Here is a 21,212-nt window from a genome sequence, read left to right as displayed (position 1 = left end):
TATAGAAAGACAGTTAGATTGAGATATAAATAGAACAAGAAAGAAAAAGGAAAATTAAAAGCGAGTGATGAAGAGAGGCAGATGGAAAGAGTGAGAGATTAAGAGCAGAAGAGAATGAAACAGACAGAGAATATGAGATGAAAAGAAGTAGATGGAAAAAGAGAGATAAGTAAATGGAGACAAAGAAATTGCGAAAGATATGCTGAGAAACACAGACGAATGAGATAAAGAAAGTGGAGAAAAAGAGATAGTGGTACAGAGAAAGAGAGAGATAATTAATAGAGAAAACTATTTATAGACTTTCCTTATTTCACACCCAGCTTTTAACTCTCAACCAAAACTCAGACGCAACGAGATCTCTCAAAAGGAATCTTTATGTAATACTTCAGCTTTGATAGTGATTTATAGTAGTTCCAATTGACTGTTCGCACCGATATACCTCAGTGGCTGGAGCATTCAGCGGACAGCAGACCCCAGGCAGCAGCCAGCAGGCAGCGTGCATCAGGCATCAGCTCGGAATGCACTTTGTTTTTCACACATTGCCCTAACTGATTAACTTTTGTGTGAGCTGAAAAAACAAAAACAGTTGCAGCAGCAGCAGCAGCTACAAAGCTACTGCATGCGTATGCTTTGTACAGTTATACAAACACACACATAGAGAGAGAGAGAGAGAGAAAGAGAGAGCAGAGCAGAGCAAACAACGTATAACGGCAATGTCTGTGCTGCGTCTGTCTGCGTCTGTGTGTGTGTGTGTGATAGACAGGCGTGAAGTTAATTAAACAATAAATACACACACATATACATACATACACACACACGCGCGCACTCGCTTGCATAGAGTAAAAGAGAGAGAGAGAGAGAGCGAGCGAGTGAGCGTGAGTTAAAAATGGCGAAAAACTATGGACTACACTTGGCAGCTGCTGGCGTGAAATTCAACACAACACCAATGCCTATGTGTGTGTGTGTGTGTGTGTGTGCGTGCGTGTGTCTGCACACACATGTGCATTAAGCTTGTTGTTGTCGTTGTTGTTGTCGCTTTGCGCTGTAATTGAGCAATTGCCGTTTGCTGGCGGCCTTTTTGCCGGCAGTTGGCAATTTGCTTGGCGCTCCAAAGTAGGCAACAAAATATGGCCAGCGGCTAGAAAGAGATAGCACGAGCCTCGCTGGTGTTGGTGCAGGTGTGTGCAGGTGTGTGAATGTGCTAGTCTGTGTAAATAGTTGCTTACAATTAGCTGTTTGAGGTAACCAATTCGTTTTCACTCGCTGCAAAGTAACGAGTAAAGAGTGGGAAAGAGAGAGCGAGAGAGTGAGGGAGACAGATGATGAAAAAGAGTGAACAAATTCCCAAAGAAAACCCCAATTCTGCCTTTACTGAAAAGTTAACTGCCAGACGCTTTCAACTCGCTCAAATGCAACGAGTCAAAGCTCAAAGAATCGAAGAGAAATAACAAAGAAAAATCAGTTCTATATATAAAGTCCAAAGTAGAACAAGAACTCAACTGCTAAGTGAGAGACATGCTTTACTCGCTACAAAGTAACGAGTTGAAGGAAATAGAACGAAGTTAAACACAAAGACAGAAAGTAGAGAGCGCACAGTAGAGACTGGAAAGTAACGAGTGAATAGTAGCGGGTAAAGTGTAAAGAATGAAGACTAGCGAGTGAACAGTAACGAGTGAATAGCAGCGAGTGGAAAGTAACGAATGAATAGTAGTGACTGCAGTGTAACGAATGCGGAGTATCGAATCAAAAGTGCGTTCAAGTTCAATTTCGTTGGCTTTCTCTGTCCGTTTGTGAATTACTTTTTATGGGATTATAAAAGAAATGAATGAATTCAATGCAATCAAGAGGGAAATGCATTCAGCTCGAGTCTTAAATGCCCTACAAGCATATTAACATACATAAAGACATTGATACAGCTATTCAGATATATATATCGATATACTTTAGGGAAATCGAGAAACACGATTCGACTTAATTTTTATAATATTTTTAATAAGCTTTTGCAAAGAGCATTGGAATTTGCGCATATAAGAGAGAGAGAGAGAGAGAGAGAGAGAGAGGGAGAGGTAGCGAGAGAGACGTGAGAAGCGAGGGGTCGGGGTGAGTTGTTACTCTGCTCCATTAATATGCGGCATATGAACTGTGCTTATGTGGCGCCCGAGTGCCTTGGTGTCCTGCGTCCTTCGCCTTTCGTACTATGTAAATGCTGCGATTCTTATCCAATCGTGTGTCCGTCTGAGTGTCTGTGTGTGTCTGAGAGTGTCGGTGTGCACACATACACACACACACATAGATAGAGCTACTCTGTCTGCGTTTACATAAGGCTAGACATTTATTATGGCGCGATTCTTTGGCTTTGTATTTGTGTTTGTTAAAGCAAAGCCATGTGCGTGTGTGTGTAAGAAGCTCTCATTGTTTTTGGCAGCGTGAAATTCAAGTTTATGCTAATTTTATTGATTGCCGTTGCACAGGCAGACAGGCAGTGGGCGTGGCTACAGAAAAGACAAGCCAAGCGACATTTTTGTAAGAGTGAGCAATAGGGCTATAACTAAAGGCTTCAAGCTGGCTAATGGCCAGCATAATTTTGTTTATTTACACACACACATACACACACACACACACACACACACACACACACACACACACACACAATCGCACACACAGACACGCGCCAGTCAAAGTGTTAACCCATTCGTCGTCACCTTTTTGCCCCCAACATATTTGGATAATTTAACGCGCGCCGCTTGTAAATTTTCACACACACAAATACAGGCGCAACTAAACCATGTTAAGCAAATAAACATGCCCACACACAGGCGTGTGAGCGAGAGCGATAGAGAGACCTCTACCCCCCATCTCCCTCCTTCCCTCTCTGGGGGAAGGCAGCCAGTCAAATAAACGCCGTCAAATAAAGTTTTTCAGATAATTATGAGGCAGCCAGCAGCTGCCCTGTCTGTGTACGTGTCTGTGTGTGTGTATGTGTGTGTGTGCACACATAAACTTTTAATTAGCTACAAAGCGCCAACAAAAAATCAGACGAAATTTACTATGCGACGCTTCTATGGCCAAATAGCAAGCACGGGTGCGAGCGAGCGCGCGATAGAAGAGAACGAGAGAGGTAGAGTAGTAAACGAGAGCGCACTTACGGCTAAGCTCGCTCGCTCTCGCGCCCGCTGCAGATGCTGTGGTGTAAGCCTTATTCAACACACCACAGCAGCAGCAGCAGCTGCCCACTCACACACACACACCCATACACAGAGCTAAATCAATATACAAACAAGCGGCAGAGAGTGAACAGCAGCAGCAGCAGCTTTTGGCCAGGCGTTAGTCGGCATTTTGGTTGGTTGTTTTTTGACACCTTCTGAGCATATTTCGAGCATTTGCTGTTGTTATTGCTGTTGCTGTTGATTTTGCCGTTAATATCCATTTGCTCTTTCAGTTACAGCGCAGCTGCAGCGCTGCCGTTATTGCCTTAACATTAGCGTAGAGTGTGGCCAATTGAGTTGCAATTAAAGTCAGAAGGCTTTGTATTTGCTTAACCTTTTGCTTATGCCTTACGCCTTGCCCACTTGAGGCAAAACTACATTTCTGATATGAACACTGTTAGGAGTCTAAGCCAACTAATCGCCTTTCACTACACCAACAGCAACAAAAACAAGACTCGCCACAGGTTTGGCTGACGTGTAGCATCCTCATTGTCTTTTCTTCACCACAGCAACAGCTACGACGACGACGTTCGGCGTTGGCGTCGCTGCTGCTGTAATTTTTCACACCACAGACACCGACACATGTATATATACGTACACTTACTTACACACAAACACATCTACGCAAAGAAATGTTGTCACCTCTTACACAGTTACAACAACAACAAGAGCAGCCACCACGACGACGCGCCGTTTCACTCACACGCACGGTACGGCTTGGGTACGGCGCAGAGGAGTTAACATTGCCGCCGCCATTGTGAGGTGTGGTGTTAACTAGCTGGCGCGTCGCTATGTACGTGTGTGTGCGTGTGCATGCTCTCTGTGCATATGTATTTGTGGTTAAACTTGTCACACAAGCTGAGCAGTGCTCAGTAGCAGCAACAACAACAACAATGAATAGCCTGTCGGGTAGCAAGTTCAACGTCGTCGTCGTCGTCGTCGTCGTTGTCGCTGTCGTTGCGCTTGTCGTCTTTTTCTTGCGCACGGGCGACGCAAATAGTGCCAGCCAGCTCACACACATGTACACTGCTTGTGTTATTATGTTGTATATATGTGTGTGTGTATGAAAACGTGTGACAAAATACATTTGCGTTGCCGTTTTTGCTTTTTGGCGCCGTCGCCGTCGCCGCTGCCAAAGTTTCTTTGTCTGCTGCTGCTGTTGTCTGTGTGTGCGCCCCTGTATATATATATAGATATGTGTGTATGAGCGTGTTTGTGTATGTCTTCTGCTTGAGCTTTGCCTTTCATTTGCACGCCTCGTCTCTTGCCGTCTCGCTTACACCCACGCCCACCGCCACTGGCCGTGTTTGCGCAAACTTAGCGTCAAGTTTGTCACACGCGCGCCTGTCCAGCTCTTCTTCTTCTTCTCGCTGTTGTTGTTGTTGTTTCTGCTTTTGCTCCTCTTCTTTTTGCTCGGCTTTTTCGCACTTGCGAATTTGTACGCTGCTTAGGCGTCGGCGTCGTCGTCGGCGCCGAAGTTGCTGCTGCTTCTGCTGCTCCTGTCGCGACATAAATCTCCTGTATTTACATTTGCGGACGCACAAAAGCTGCCAAAGCGGCTAAAGCGCGTTTAACTTTGAAATGCGGCGCCTAATCCGCACTTATCGCCCGCCCCATACTCTATGGTGTTGTAGGTTTGGCCGTTAGTTGGGATTGATATTCTAATTGGACGTGAAGTTTTCGGATGGCAGCCACAACTCAATTGGAAAATCGTTTGTATACTGTCTAATTGGGAAAAGCTTTAATTCCAACTGCAGCTTGCTTAAATGAATAACATAATCAATTCTTATTGGCAAGCCCTTAAAGTTATTTTCAATGCAAACTTCCAATTGGTAGAAAGGCATTTTGATTTAAATTAAATCATATTTTTATAGAGCAGAAAAGTGGAGAATAAATTCTTATTGGTACCATATTGACCTGAAAGCTCATTTTCTTAAGAGAATGACAAAATAATTTTTAATTTTAATTTAGAATATTGAAAATGTAGACTAATTTTTTTAGAGTTTAGCTTGCGATCGCTCTTGTAGCCCTCTCTTACAAGCGCTTTTAAAGCGCTTTCTGTACATTCTGATCAGAAAAAGGTCAGTCTAGGTCAAATCAGCACGCGCTGCGTTCCAACTCGAGCCTCTCGTATTCCCCTCGCTGTACAGTTATTTGCCTTATCTGTGTTGCCTTTTATCGCATTTACTGTGCTTTACTCACCTCTGCCCACCAAGCGAACACCCCACAGCCCACCCCACCACACTACATCACATACATACGCTCTGCTCCTTGCGCAGCCCATTTATCAAGCCTCCTTCTCATTTTACCGCTCCTCTCTCTCCCTCGCTTCCTCCTCCTTCGTCGGTCCATCAAAACATTTGACCATTGAAGCGCATTTTTCGCTTGCGCGTCATTTGTCAACTTGGCCGTTACCCCAGAACCCAACACATCACTCGTCCCCCTCCCCCCTGAGCTAACAGCTTTCCTGCTTTATTTTGTACTTGGTTCTTTTTTGGCTATGATTTACTACACTCTAGCAGATTATTTTTATTTTATTTATTTTTTTTGTATAAGTGTGTGTGTTTTTTTTTATGCGTTGCTCTCATTTTAAGGCATTTTTCTGGCGCGCTGCACTTTTGGTGTCAGCTGCCTTGTTACTTCTAACACGCTTCATGCTGCTTGTCACACGCCTTGCGACGGCCCGACGCTGCCGACGTCGGCGCCGCTGCCGCTGGTTGGTTTGTCACAGTCGTCTTATTGTTTGTCTGCACACACATACACATACACACACACACACATTCGTGCCTGCATACAAACACGTTTACGCACACACACAGCAAAGCATCAACTCAACACTTTGGTTTTAGGTTTTCTTATTGGAGTCGCGCTCTCAGTGTATGTCTCTCAGTCTGCCCTGCTCCCACACTCTAGCAGCAGCAGCAGTGCGCAGCATACCCAATCCGACTCACTCGCACGCCCAACAACAAAAACTCAACACACCACACGCACACATGCACATGCACAGCACGCTCTCTCACTCTGGCTCACTCAACACTCGACTGCTACTCGCCAAAATGCGCTGCCCACCCGGGCAGCGACAGCGACGACGTCGTCGTCGTCGTCGTTGCTCGTATTGTTTGTTGTCTTCGGGGGTTGCGCTGCCTGCGTACGTCTGTGTATTTTCCAGTTTGGAAGCGACCGGCGTGTAGTTCGTATCGGCGTCGTCGTCGTTGGCCCGTCTGTGTCAGTTATTTTGTCGTGAACGTTTCTCTAACAAAAACATATTTCCCATTACTTTTTTTTTCTGGTTGGAAGCTGCACAATTTGTTAATAACAATAAAAGCAGCTGTGCCAACAGCAGCAGCTCAAGTAATAGTCACTGCAGCAGCAGCAGCAGCTTTCAATAAGCCTGCGTCGCCGTCGCCGTTGCCGTCGTCGCGTTGACGTTTTGCCGCCGCCAAAACAAATTATTTTTTGAAATTTAACAAAAAGTTGAAGAGAAAAGCGAAAAGAAATCCAAATAAATAATTGTTTATTTTTTTTGTCATATCAAGCACAGCAAAGATAACAACAACAACAACAACAACAACAACAACAACAAAAAGAGAAAATATACTACACAAATATGTGCGTGTGTGTGTGTGTGTGTGTGTAAACAAAAGGAATAAATAAATCAATTTTTATTAAAATATATACAAGGAGCGAGATAGATAGAGAGAGGGAGGGAGAGAGATAATCAAAGTACCTGTTCAACTGGAGGACAAATCGAACTCGAAATCGAACTCGAACTCGAACTCGAAATAGTTTGTTAATTTATTGCGTGACGCACATGTTGTTGTAAATTGTAATGTAATGAGATACGACGTCCAGGAGCTGCTACTTCATCAGTCTGCTGAGGATCCATTCGCCAGGTTCGCAAATGGGATGGCATATCATCCATTTCTGCAGCTCTCGCAAAGACCCACTGACTTCAGCGTCTCGTCGCTGTTGACGGCGGGTAGCAACAGCAACAGCAACAACAACAATAGCAACAACAACAACAACAGCAGCAGCAACAGCAGCAACAACAACAGCAACAACAACAACAACAACAACGCAGCTCAGGCACTCAGTTCGCCCGGCTCGGGCGGCGCTGCCAACTTTCGCGGCTCGCCCTCGCAGCTCTCCCCGCTCAGCAATCACAGCAACAACAACAACAACAACAACAACAACAACAACAGCAACAATAAGAACAACAATCACTTGAACAGCAGCGAATCAGCTTTGAGCGGCAGCCAGGCGAACACGCCAACGGCAACGCCGCCGCCGCCGCCGCCGCTGCCGCCCGTTGGCGTTGCTGCTGGAGCAGCTGGGCCGCTGCCGTCTTTACCCGCGCACCACTCACCCAGCGTTGCACCGCCGCCACCAGCTCCACAGCAGCAGCAGCAGCAACCACCTGCAGCTGGGCTGCCACATCCAACGCATCCCACACATCCGCCGCCGCTGCCGCAGCAGCAGCAGCAGCAGCAACAGCAGCATTTGGGGCCGCAGCAGCAGCAGCCGCCGCCGCCGCCATATTTTCCGGCTGCAGCGCTTGCCGCACTGGCCGGCAGTCCGGCGGGGCCGCATCATCCGGGGCTGTACAGCGCCGCCGGCGGCTTGCGCTTCCCACCGCATCCGGCGCATCCGCACGCCCACCATCCGCTGGGCACCGCCTACACCACCGCCGAGGACGTGGTGCTCGCCTCGGCCGTTGCACATCAGCTGCATCCGGCGATGCGACCGCTGCGCGCCCTGCAGCCCGAGGACGATGGCGTCGTCGACGATCCCAAGGTCACGCTCGAGGGCAAGGATCTCTGGGAGAAGTTCCACAAGCTCGGCACCGAAATGGTCATCACCAAGAGCGGCAGGTAAGCACCGACCCACAGACCCAACCAGCTTAAGACCTATAGCCAGGGCTCCTTGCCATCGGCTACTCGAGACTCGAGGAAGTGCTCAAGTGCATCCATGAATCTCTCCAGCTATCCTTGAGTGCATAGGCATATCAAGAGATCCTTCATGTGCTTACCCCTTGTGTTCGATAAGTGTAAAACTGTGTTGCCTCGATCCATAAAACCTGCCTGAAAAGTCTAGTGATTGTGCTCGATTTCCTTGAATTCAAGTTTCCGAGGGATCCTTGAGCTGTGTTTCTTTAGTGTAACTTTGACTGCACTTCATTTGGCTTAAGGCCACCAGTGCCTCAGCTGTTGACTGATTTGTTGTTAGCTGCCTCTCAGCTAGACTGTATAAAGGCTATATCTGGTATATGCTTCGGGTGCAGAGGCTTGTCGCTTGCTTACGCCACGGACACTGCCTGGGGCAGGCTCTAGCCGCTTGCTTCCTTCAGTTTCAATTTCAGCCTCAGTTTTCCTGCCTTGCTTTGATTATTTCTAATTGTTTGCTTTCAAATCACATCAAAGTTTCAAACTTCATTTGCCAAATTATGCCTTGGACTGATCTATTTGCTCAGAGCTATTCGTTACCTGCCCGTTTGTCCGGCTCATTCCTGCTACTCCAAGGAAAATTTTCTCCTTGCACATAAGCCTAATTCCAACCTGGGGTTTACCCTGCTTTCGCTCTATGTAAGCTATATGTTTATATATATCAAGCGGATCTAAGCATTTGAAGAGCTCTCGCCCTGCGTCCTGGCATCCTTCCGTCCTTAGTGAATGGCCCAGGCGAGGCCTTCTTCTAGTCGGACGTCCTGACTCTAGCAGGATGAACCTTAACTAGATATTCTGTTTGGGCTGCTCTCCAAGTCTTTTGGCCATGGCCATTTGGACGTTTTCGCGTAGGTCAATGCTTGAGCAGCAAGTCGAGCGCTCTGCGAGGGAGCCCCAGTGCTTGGGCAACCTTTATCCTTGCCAGCTACTTAAGCACGTGTGGCGTCTCAAGCATCTTAACGTTCTAATGTGGCACACACTCACACACTGAGACTCGCCCTCTGTCTGGCTGGCTTTGGGGAAAGTAGGTGAAAAGCAACGCAGTTTAGAATCCTCATAAGAATATATTCACGAGCCGAGTCTGTGCGTGCCTTCGTTATCCTCTTTAGACGCTGTGCTTGGCGCGTGAAAATGCGTTTCAGGATTCACACCTACTTGAGAGAGCGAGAGTTATTCATATGAGTGTCTAGTGAATGGCAGATGAATCGCTCTGAGTGCCCGTTCAAGCACGCCACAGCGACAAGGTGAATAGCTGAAGTGCAGTGAAGTGAATGTGTTTGAATACTGATGTGAATAGTCAGCAAGTGTATTCATGTGCACTCGTGAGTGGACGCGTCGCATCAATGTGCAGCACAACAGTTATATTCACTTGTATTCATAGTCATATTCATTCACACATTCAAATACACTCAAGCACTCAGCTCATTTGTGAACTTATTCATACATATTCATAGAACACTCTTGGTATGTATTCATTCAATTGCGAATACATTCGACTGTCTGAATGCTCTCTTCTCTTTAAATAGAAATTCATTCATGATGTATTCAAGCAATGATTATTCAAATATACCCATTTGATATTTGAATATATTCAAATCATTCATTCACTGTTTTCATGGCAAATCATACATAATTTAATCATATATATTTGCTCATAGTTTGGCCATTTATTCACTTAACACTCATAAGTGCATTCACAAAATTAATGTTAATCTTATTAGATATATCCATAATATTCATGACATCTTAGTGATTCACTTGTATTCACATTACATTTCTATATGAATCTATCTAAAATTTCTTCTGAATTCTGTATAAAATTTGAATATTCAAACATATTTGAAGTATTCACATTGATTCATTCAATATTTGTTTACATTTATATTGATTCACGTAAAACTCAATTTATATTGTATTTGCCAACGAATACATTCGAATCTACAACAAAACATTCATTTCTATTCATTGCACTCATATGAATATTCTTTGAATAACACTCATTTTGTATTGAGATACCTTATTCTGGCGTATCGGAAATATTCATTCAAATGATTCATATGATTCACATGTGAATAATAGCATTTGCATGCAATGATTCGTTCATTCAATTGACTGAATTGTCTAGGCACTAAATTGTTATTGATTCGTATTCATTTTGTTTATTTAGCTAATTATTCACTTAATGATTCATGTGAATATCTTTGAATATGCACTTTGAATCTATTTATTTTCCATTCTGCTCTTAGCCTATGCACACTCACAGCGTTGCACAGCTTTGGCGCTTCTTCAGTTATTCATTCACTCATTCACTCATTCACTTATTCACTTATTCACTTATTCACTCAGTGATTCATTGCGTTTTCGCCTTTGTTTGCTAAGCTACAAATTTCTTTGACGCCTCGAACGACGCTTTAAGCCCCTCGTTCGCCGCCTCCCTGGCTATACCCTAGCCAAAGCCGCGGCAAGTGGGTTGCCAAGGCTGGGCTGGGCTGGGCTGGGCTGGGTCTGGAGGCAACAAAAAAAGAAGAAGAAGAAAAACTAAGCAAATATTTGCAAAAATAGTTTTTTTTTTCGCAAAAAAAAAGAGAGAAGAAAAGTTTCTCGTGCAACGTCTGCTGGGCGTCTGCTGCGTGGGCGTGCCGTGCTACAGCCACGCCCACCATTGACGCGCCCAAACAAAGCTGGCGCGCCGCCTCTACAAATATGTAAACTTCCATTGCGCTGCGCCAAAAAGTTTATTGCCCCCACTCACTCTGTCCCTCTCCCTCTCTCTCGCTCTCTCTCGCTCTCTCTCTCGCTCGCTCGCTCGCTCGTTAATCCTTAAGCTCATTAGCAGCTGGCGCTCAAGTGTGAAACTAAACCAAGTGGCCATCCATAAACATAACCACTCCAACTGCCACGCCCAGCCCGCGCCCACTGCCTCGCTGGCTCTCGCTTCCCTCTCGCTCGCTCTGCCGGGCTTAGTCGGGGTCAGCGCTGCAGCTGAATGCTGCGAAAGTGTTGCGCCTAACATGCAATTGTTGTTGTTGCTGCTGTTGCTGTTGCTGTTGCAGCTGCCCCCAACACACTTTGAGTGGCTTGTAAAAAGTTTTTTAAGTACTCATTCATTTGTTCTACCGTACGGTGCACACACACAGCGCCGCACAGACGTACGGACGGCCGCAGCTTGTGGCAAGGCGCTTGCCACATGTGTAAGTTGCAACTTTTGTGCACGCCACATGCGCCTGCTGCACGTTGCTGTTGTGGCATGCAAATAGCATTGAGACGTCGTTGCCAGCACCTACCAACCCCACCCCAACCCCCCCTCCTCCCCACCCCACGCAGCCCCAACAAGTGCGAAAACTACAAGTTGCTTGTTGTTGTTGCAAGTTGCAACTTGCCGTTGCACCATCATCATCATCGCCATCGTCATCATCAATGTCAAAATTATTGTTTTTGTTATTTGCCAGCAGCAATAATATCCAAAGCCCCCCTCGGCCCCGCCCCCGCCCCGCCCGCCTCGCGCAGCCCCGTCTTGCACAAGCTATCAACAGTTGGAGCTGTGAATGAGTGTTTGCTGTTTGTTAGCTTATTTATTTATTTATTTAGCACTCACACTTGAATGCTCAAGTCGCACTCACTTCTTATTCACATCTGAGCTCGGTGAATGCGATGTGAATGGGTGCGAGTGGCTCAGTGTCGCTTCGCTCTTCAGCTCAATGCATTCACTTGATTCATTCAGCTGCCTTCTGCAGCCTCATGTGAATACACTCGTATGCAGTCACAGTGAATACATTGTGAACATGAATAAATGCATGTGAATGCGAGTGTTGTGCGTGTGAGTTGCTTATGAATATCTCTTTTCTTAGTGAATATTCAGTGGGTACTTGGTGAATAACATTGTGCAAGTGAATTGTATTCACATATTCATGAGGTCACATTAATTGAATCGCTCATGATTCACTTGAGGTATTCACACCATTCACTTATTCATTCTAAGTGAATCATTTATGAATATGTCTTGGCTATTCACTCAAATAAATTCACTTCTGCAGCAAAATGTATTCAAACGATATTCGAAACATTCACAAAGCTATTCATGTGCATTATTCACTCTATTCACTGCTCACCATTCATGGCACTCACATTTTTTATGCAAGTGAATGAGTGAGTGCAGCATGAATATGAGTATTTGTCAGCTATTCAAAGCTACCCAAATAATTATTCGTATTCATATTGAATTTTCATTTCATTCACACTCGACTATCGTTTATTCGCTCTGCATATACAAAGTATTCACTTGGTTTATATAGAATATCTATGATTGTTTTCATATGATTCACTCAATTGATTCATTTGCACTCATTGTAAATTTGTGCTGCAGTGAATACATTCATCTCTGCGGGCTGTATTCACTTGCACTCAATGCCTCAAGATCTTCGCGCTGCTTTGCTTCCGAATCTGAATGTCAAAATGTGTCGTAATTCATTTGATTTATTCGAATCATCTGAGTGCGATTCGAAGCAGCCAACATTTGGCTCTCCCTCTCCCTCTCTCCTCTCTCTCCCTCTCTCTTTCTCTCTCTCTCTCTGGCCCAATCAGAGGCTGGTCGAGCGTCGCGTCTGCCGCTGATTCAATTAGAATCTTGTTATTCGACTCGCAAATGCGCGACAAAATGTCGCTGGCAATTAAATTGCCTAGCCCCAATGCCTTCCTCTCTCTCTCTCTCTTCCTCCCCCCCCCCCCCCTCTCTCTCTCTCTCTATCGCTCTTGTAACTTATCAATTAATTGACATCGACTCGACTCGCCGTCTATTTTTTCCTCTTCTTTCCTTGGCGACTCGCTCGACCCAGTTGAAAACACTTTTTGGCGCGCGAAAGTGCAAAAATCAAGCAGCTGGCATTATCGCCCGATATGATAACTCTCACATACCCTGCACTATATATCTAGAAGTTCGATTTAGTAGGACAGAGCAGGAGTTCAGTTGAGATATTCATAGAGCGATATAGATATAGATACAGATACAGATATAGATATAGATATAGATATAGATATAAATATAGATACAGCTACAGATATATCTATAGATATAGAAATAGATACAGCTACAAATCTTAGCCTGAGTTCTTTTAGTGCTATCTCTCTCTCGCTCTCTCCTCGTTTCTTAGATCTTCCCAGGCACTTCCTGACTGCATCGTAATACCCTGTAAAGTTCTATATTTTTGTCTTTGATTTGCTGTTGGCAATTGAAGACGACAGCGCAGAGACGAGCATCATTTGCTTGGCTTCTAGACCGCCTTCCCCTACCCTTGCCCCTGCCCCTGCCCCTACCCTTGCCCCTGCCCCTGCTCCTGCCTCACCCCCCTTCGACAACTGTAATTGATGTCAGGCCCGTTTGTTTCGTGCGTTAATGTGTTATAAGGGGTCGGGCCAAGGCATCGGCTCGACAAATGTTTAATGACACGGCCCGAAAGGCAACCCCCAACCCCATTCCGCCACCCCCACAGCCCTAAGTACGCCTACTAGCCCTACTCACTGGCTGGGGCTGGGGCTGGGGCTGGGGCTGGGGCTGGGACAGGAGGTCAACCCTGTGAGCAACCGCCTGTCAAAGTTCACTTGTTTAATTTTCATAAATAAAAATGGCTCCTGCTGCTGCTGCTGCTGCTGCTGCTCCTGCTGCGACCTGCCTGCTAGACTTTGGGTAAATATTCAGCTGACGTTTCTTTCGGGGGCAATCAAAGTGCACTGGCACGCCCCCGCCCAGCCCAAAGCTTCAATTAAATGGGCGTAACGCATTTGCTTTTCCTTTACATTTTAGTTATTCCTTGCTGCTTCTTCTTGCTTCTTTTTACGCTGCTTTTTTTCCACACACCAAAAGTCATTGGAGGGGGTCGCGGGGCTTTTGGTCTAAGATTTTGTTACACTCGCCATGGATGCCCGACGCAGCCCACTCACCTGCTGTCCGGCTGCCCCCAAAGCGTTTTCATAATTGTGTTGAAATTGTCGTTGGCGCTGGGCTGGACTGGGCTGGACTGGGGCTAGGGCATTATCGATGTGCTAAGTTGAGAAATGCGTGGCGAGTGCCCTGAGTCCTTTGAGTCCTTTGAGTCCTTCGTTTGATTGCACTTAATTTGCCTGTCTGCCTGCTGGCATTTTTTGCTCGACAATTTTGGCCTATGAAAAATGCATAATAATTGCTGTCCTTTATCGAACCCGACCCGAGCCCCCGGACCCATCCCGCCAGCTCTGTGTGCATTATTCAGCAGACGAACTCGTAATCGCTGCCATCCACTAATATAGCTAATCGGCCGGGCCATTAAATATCAATAGCTGAGCTAACGATCCATCAATAAACCAAGGATTACGCACTTATCTAACATCCAGCGCAATGCTAGGACTTGCCCATGGGCCTCACTGGAGCTGAAGGCGTGTCCAGCCCCGAGCTGCGTCTATATAGACATATATCAAGTTTTTAGCACTGTAAAGACAAAGTGAGGAAGGGACAGGCAGAGCAAGAGAGAGTTTCAGTTCGATATACATTCACTGAACTATCGATAACTTACATAGCATTCATCTATAAAATAAGAGCGATAATAATGAAGAAAAACATAAATTTCTTGATATCAAGTGCGTAGCTCCGATGTGCTCTCTGAACTAGGTTAACGATAAGAGAATTTGAGAGAAGAAGAAGACGATTTATCGAGAGAAGCAAAGAGAAGAAGACGAGATATCGAGAGAAGAAAGGAGAAGAAGAAGAGTTATCGAGTAAAGAAACAAAGAGAAGTAGAAGACGATTTATCGAGAGAAGAAGACGAGTTATCGAGAGAAGCAAATAGGAGAAGAAGACGAGTTATCGAGAGAAGAAGAAGACGATTTATCGAGAGAAGAAAAGATAAGTAGAAGACGATTTATTGAGAGAAGAAGACGATTTATCGAGAGAAGAAGACCAGTTATCGATAATCAAAAACAAATCAAATCAAGAGGCGCCTCCAGCTGATCAGAAATGTGCAGAGAAATCTGTGTCAGCTACAGAACCAAGATACCCGCTAGCAACAATGAGAACAGGGTATTTTCACGCACACACAATGCACAAATTACAATAAAAATGCAATAAAACGAAAGGGTCACAAGCAGCAGCAGAGGCTGAGGAGGAGGAGGAGGAGGAGGAAGAGTGACGAAGAAGAGGCAGCAGAGGAAGCGGCGCGGCGAGGCGCAGAGCATTCGCTTGACAAACGATTTGCATAATAAACGCTTATCAAATAATGTTTAACGGCTAATGGGCAGGCGCGTTGCGTTTGGCTTTTGGCTTTGGGTTTGCTGTTAATTTAAATTGCATTTGCGCCCACTTAAAATTAAATGAAAATTAATTTGACGAAAAATAGACACAGAGAGTGAGAGAGTGTGAGAAGGGGAGAGGCGCAGAAGCAGAAGAAGCTAATTAAGTGAACGCTTCCGTCGCCTACGCAGCGGAAGTCAAAGCTTGGCTTAATGGGCGACTCTCCGAAATTGGGCATCAAGCGAAACCGAAACCGAGACCCGAAAAAAAAAACTGTCTGAAATTGGTAACAAAATGCCGCTAAGTGGCTAACTAAATCGAGAACTCCGCTGTTTACACGCTCCGCTTGCCTAATGAGCCGCTCTTTAGTGCCCCTGCCTTGCTCTTCCCCTCTCTCTCTCTCAAAGTCTCCGCTGATAAGGCGAATTCGTGTTTGCTCTAACTGGCCAACAGGTGGCGCTGTGTGTGTGTGGGGGGCGCCAGCGAGCGCAACTGTACTTGGCAAAACGTCGCCTAGTCGAAACTTTCGCTTTTAGCGCAGACGAAGATAAAGACCAAAAAGACAAAGACGAAGAAGCAGAAGCAGAAGCAGAAGGAGAACAAGAACGAGAAGTGGAAAGGAACAGGAACAAGAATTGAATATTAAACGCATATTGCATATATTTTTTGAAGTATGCATGAAATGCATAAAGCAAAGATGGCAAAATAAACACAAAAAGGAGAAAAATATGATGACAAGAACAACAAAAATGATGATCATAATGATAAAGCGTTCTATATATGTGTGCTCATAATGATCTTGTTGACGGGCCTGCTTTATAATGAAGAACATGACTTCGATTCGCCAGAACCAGAACCAGGCGAACGGAGGAACCCCAAAAAAAGATGAAAAAAAAATAATAAAGAACCACAGCACAAGAGACTACAAAAAGGAAAAGGAAGAGTGGAGCCAGCAAAAAAAAAAGTAAAGAAGAAATATAATAAAAAGCTGCGACGGCGTCTTTTTGGCGCCAGAAAAATAACGACAATGCCTGACGAAATACGTGTAGAGCAGGAGAGCAGGGGCAACGGGGCAGTTTTTTTTTTTTTTTTTTTTTTTTTTTTTTTTTTTTTTTTTTTTTTTCGTTTTTATTTCTTTATTTTGTTGCAGCTTATTGTCTTAGACTCTATAGCGCATTTAGCTCTAAACCTTAACTAATGGGAGGGCAGATATGCCAATTATTCTGCACTTGTAGCTACTATCTTAATTAGTTCTAATATTGTCTAGAGGATGCAATCTCTTCAGTCTTCGCCTATTGTTGTTTATAGCCAGGTTGCTTGCGAGATGGTTAGGATGCGCTGCAAGTCTGTCCGCGTATCTTGAACTGTGTCGCCCAATGAGTTCAGCAACTGTGGGAATTGCTAAATCCCTATGTAAGACTGAGTTTCTTACAAACCAGCTGGCTCCAGTCCATCTGCGTAGTGCTTTATTCTGCAGGGTCTGAATTTTGTTCCTTGTAGTCTTCGCCGAGGAGCCCCATAGAGAGATACCATATACGAAGGTTGGGACAACTATTGCCTTGTAGATGGCGGCCTTGCTGCTGTAAGACAACTTGCTTGAAGCTCTCAGCATCCAGTCGAGGGTTTTTAGCTTGCTTTTGCATTTTGAGGTTACTTGACTTATGTGCGCTTTAAAAGTCAGCCTTCTGTCAAGAGTGATACCAAGGTACTTTACTTTTGAGGCTTTGGGAATAGTGGGCCCCAATGCAACGCTTGGGCAATCTCCTCTTCTAGTGGCGAAGGTAGTATGTACAGACTTTTGTGCATTAATGGTGATACACCACCGTTTTGCCCAGCGTCCGAAAGAGTCCAGATATTTTTGTAGTGAGTCTGAAGCTTCTTGCGCAGATACGTGACGTGATAAGATGGCGGTGTCATCTGCATAGGTCGCTATGAGTACTGCATCTGTACTTCCTATATTTGGCTCGGGAGTTGGCATATCTCCTGTGAATAAAGTATAAAGTGTTGGGCCTAGAACACTACCCTGTGGTACTCCAGCCATAATTGGTCTAGTCAAGGATACTGTTTGCCCCCTTGACACTTGGAAGGTTCTTCCAATAAGGTATGAGGATAGCAACGCGAAAAATGGGGCTGGAAGGGTGGTCCTCACTTTCTGCAGCAGTCCCAGGTGCCAAACTCGATCAAACGCCTGTTTGATGTCTAAAAAGACGGCAGAGCAGTACATCTTTTCTTCAAAGGCTCCAAGGATATGGTGCACAACTCTGTGAACCTGTTCCGGTGTTCCATGCTGTCTCCTGAAGCCAAACTGATGGTTTGGAATGGCCTCCTGGCGTCCCAGATGTGTCAGTACTCGTTCCAGAAATATTCTTTCGAATATTTTGGAGAGTACTGGCAACAGGCTAATTGGTCTGTACGACTCAATTTCTCCCACGGGTTTGCCAGGCTTAGGAATCATCACAATCACGGCGCGCTTCCAGCAGGCTGGAAAGTGCCGGATGCGGAGCATGGCGTTGTACACCATAGTTATGTAGTCTATGGTGGAGTCAGGCAGTGCTCTAAGGACTCTGCCGTTTATTAGATCATATCCAGGGGATTTTTTTGCCTTCACTCTTCTGATGTGTTCAAGAACCTCTTCTTTTGTACATCCAGTTATCTGGTCTTCAGCTGGGAGGGGCGAGAGAACGATGTCTTCTGTTGCTTCGATTTCTGAGGCCTCTGCGGTAATCACCGGCGTGAATTGGTCTTGAAGGTGGTTTGCAAAAGCCTCAGCTTGAGCTTCGTCTCCAATGTGCCAGGAACCAGAAATGCTCCGAATGGGATGACGTCGTATTGGCTGCCGTTTGAGCTTTCTTGTAAATTTCCATAATTGAAACTCTGCGTCAGTGGGCGATTCAGCTCGTACCAGCGCATCGCTGATACACCTCTTTTGAAGCAGGGCGAGAGCAGCTTTAAGATGCCTCGTGGCTTCGTTGTACATGGATTTGGCATCAGGCGTGCGTAATCTTAACCAGCGTCTCCTGGCCCATCTTTTGTGTATTAGTAGGTGTTGGGCCTCCAAGGTGAGGGGGATGTTGTACGGAGACTGTTGTCTTGTTTGGCAAGATGGTGGGGCGGCTTGGTGCGCAGCTTTGACTATTTCTTCCTGCAGTTTGTTTGCTGCGTAGTCCACGTCTTCAGGAGTGTTAAGTTCCATTTCTATGTGCAAAGAGTAATGGAGCTCGCGCCTAAAGACTCCTAAATCTGATCCTGCTGGCAGTAGTTGTTTCCTAATGGGCAAGGGCTGTGGCTGCGCGTGGATTGTGACTATTAGTGGCAGGTGGTCAGAGGATAGGTCCAAGGATTCTTCAATGGTCAATTGCCGGTCACAGATGCCTTTGTAGACAGCGAAGTCGATTGCCGAGGGCCTGTGTCCATTAATTGGGTAACGGGTGGGGGCTCCAGTCGCCAATATGCTGAATTGTAAGTTTTGAATCGCCTCAAATATGACTTCTCCGCGACGATTCGCACTATTGCTTCCCCAAAATGGGTGCCATCCATTCCAGTCGCCGCCGATGAGGGTCTTATTCAACCTTTGGCCTAGAACCTGTTCCATGTGATGATCACACAGACCAGTGTTTGGCGGAAGATAAATTGACGCAACTTCGATCGCTCCAATAGACGTAGGCAGGGTGATGGCTGAGACCTGCATTGTTGCGTTGCAAATTGGCAGTAAAGGTGTATGCGGTATTGTTGCTCGTATGAGGATTGAGGATCCACCAAAGCAGTTTGCTCCTTCACCATGAGCCTGATAGTGTTCGTATCCGAAAATTTGTGTAGTGGGGCACTCATGAGTTTCTGTTATTAACATTATATCTATGTTTTCTTGTGAGAGAAACGCAGCCAGTTCCTGAGTCTTGTTTCTCAGGCCATTGGCGTTCCAGATACCCACACGTAAAGCCATTATTTGTAGGCAAGCTTGGTTATGATGGCCATTAAACTGTTTAGCATGGTTGCTTGTTGGGATTGTACTTCTCGCATCGCTTTGAGCTCGGCATTAATTGCGTCAAACTGACGTTGTTGTTGCTGAAGCATTTCAGTGAACAAAGTGTCACTTGTGGTATTCTTATTTGACGGTCCACCTCTAGCGGCCTGTGCGTAAGAAACACCACTAATAGGCGTTGCAAAGCTCGTGGCTTGGGTAATGCTCCGGGGCCTTGTAATTTCGGAAGCAGTACTCGGACCCGTAGACGGTGTTTGTGTGGGACTCCTTTTTTGTGCTGGGGATTGCAATTTGCGCAACCGCTTGTATACTTGGCAGCCCTTATAGTTGGCTGGGTGCTGTAACTCACAGTGCACACAAGTTGGTGCCTGGTCCTTTTCGCGGGTGCAGTCTTTGGATGCGTGTTTCCCGGCGCAACGCACACATCTGGGAGCTTTGTGGCAGTAGCGTTGTGTGTGTCCAAATTCTTGACAGCGATGGCATTGTGTCAGGTCGTTGTATCTTCTTGGCAGTTCCACTGTGCAGCGTTGCCTGCAGACAACTCGAATGTCCAAAATTTCTTTGTTGTTGGGGGCCTGAGCCACGTCAACAAAAAATATATTTAGCGGTGTTTTGTCCATACGGCTCAGTGGGTTGTGCACATTTGTAATTGTGTGGCCTTTGGTTTCCAATTCCTTTTTAATTAGTGTTGTATCAGTGCTGGAGTGAAGCCCTTTGAACACGACTCTATATGGTTTGTCCTCCTTAAGCTGGTAGCAGTGGAACTCCAATTCCAGCTTAGTAAAGTGGTCTATAACTCTGCGATAGTCCTCACTGCATTGGGTTAATACACCTATGTTATTCTTCTTTGGCTTAATTACGTATGATTTAGCATCAATTACTTTATCTATTATCTGTTGAAGTAGGGCCACAGACTTGATGTTTGGACACCATATGGGGGGCGGACGAGGTTTCGGAGTAGTTTGCTGGTCGGTCAATACTGGGGCTTCTGGAGCTACAGGTGATTCGCTGTAGTCTTCATCTTCTTCTACGAGCAGTGAAAATCGATTTTCTGATATTAATGCTGCATTGCTGGTGCTTGGTTCGTCGAAGATGAGCCTTTTCTTGATGGTTTTTGGTGAATTTGGCTGTTTACGTTTCGTGTTTTTGTTGTTAGTGATGCCTTGCACGGAGGCGATATCTATTTTTGAGTTTATTGGCATGATGGAGGCTTGCCTATTTGCCATCACAACGTTAAGCTGGGCTTGCATTTCTGCATTTACCTTTACAGCTGTAGCGAGGTTATTGACATTAGATGTCATCGCGGATTGTGCTTTTGAGTGCAGGCGCACTCGCGCCAAGCGACGAAATTTCGTAAATTGCAATTAAAGCAATTGAGTTACGCGGAAGCAAGCGATAAGAAAACGCTGCGTGTGCGGTTTTTGTTGCTGTTGCGTTGAAGAATGCACCGCAAAGTTCTATTTTTAGAACTCTGCAGCAGTAGAGCTTAAGCGAAGGCTGTTCGAATTCACGTCTTTACAGGTCGAACGACTGATCGCGATTTTGAACGGGGCAGTGCATAACAAGAAGGTCGCTCAGGCGGTGGTGGGTGTGGAGAGAGCGAGAGCAAAAGGCGCAGGCTAAACGCAGTGCCTGAGACGGCTGGATATGTAGAAAGTGAATTGGAGACTGAGAGCCAAAGACAAAGCTGGAGAGCGAGAAGGTCGCGCAAAGACAATGGGTATAGAAATTAGGCTGGAGACTTAGAATCAAATTGAAGAGAGCGCAGGCAACACAGGCGTGTGTGTAAGCAGTAGCTAAATGCAAACAAAATTGCAGCGCAGCGAGAA

At 45.6% G+C, this 21,212-nt stretch overlaps 1 protein-coding gene across 1 annotated transcript in view; it reads left to right on the top strand.

Annotated features, from left to right (window-relative positions):
• Positions 1-7,018: 7,018 nt before the first annotated feature.
• LOC111596796 (optomotor-blind protein) overlaps positions 7,019-21,212 on the top strand; it is a 77,877-nt gene continuing 63,683 nt past the window's right edge. The window contains exon 1 of the mRNA XM_023311156.2: positions 7,019-8,077. Within this exon, the coding sequence (XP_023166924.2) occupies positions 7,041-8,077 (1,037 nt within the window). The 5' untranslated portion in view covers positions 7,019-7,040. The remainder of the gene's footprint in view (positions 8,078-21,212) is intronic.

This window comes from Drosophila hydei, unplaced genomic scaffold, assembly GCF_003285905.1.
Source record: "Drosophila hydei strain 15085-1641.00,03,60 unplaced genomic scaffold, DhydRS2 tig00000339-arrow-arrow-pilon, whole genome shotgun sequence".
Classification (NCBI taxonomy): Eukaryota; Metazoa; Arthropoda; class Insecta; order Diptera; family Drosophilidae; genus Drosophila; species Drosophila hydei.
The sequence above is the reverse complement of the archived record's forward strand: the minus strand, read 5'-3'. Positions and strand labels throughout refer to the sequence as shown.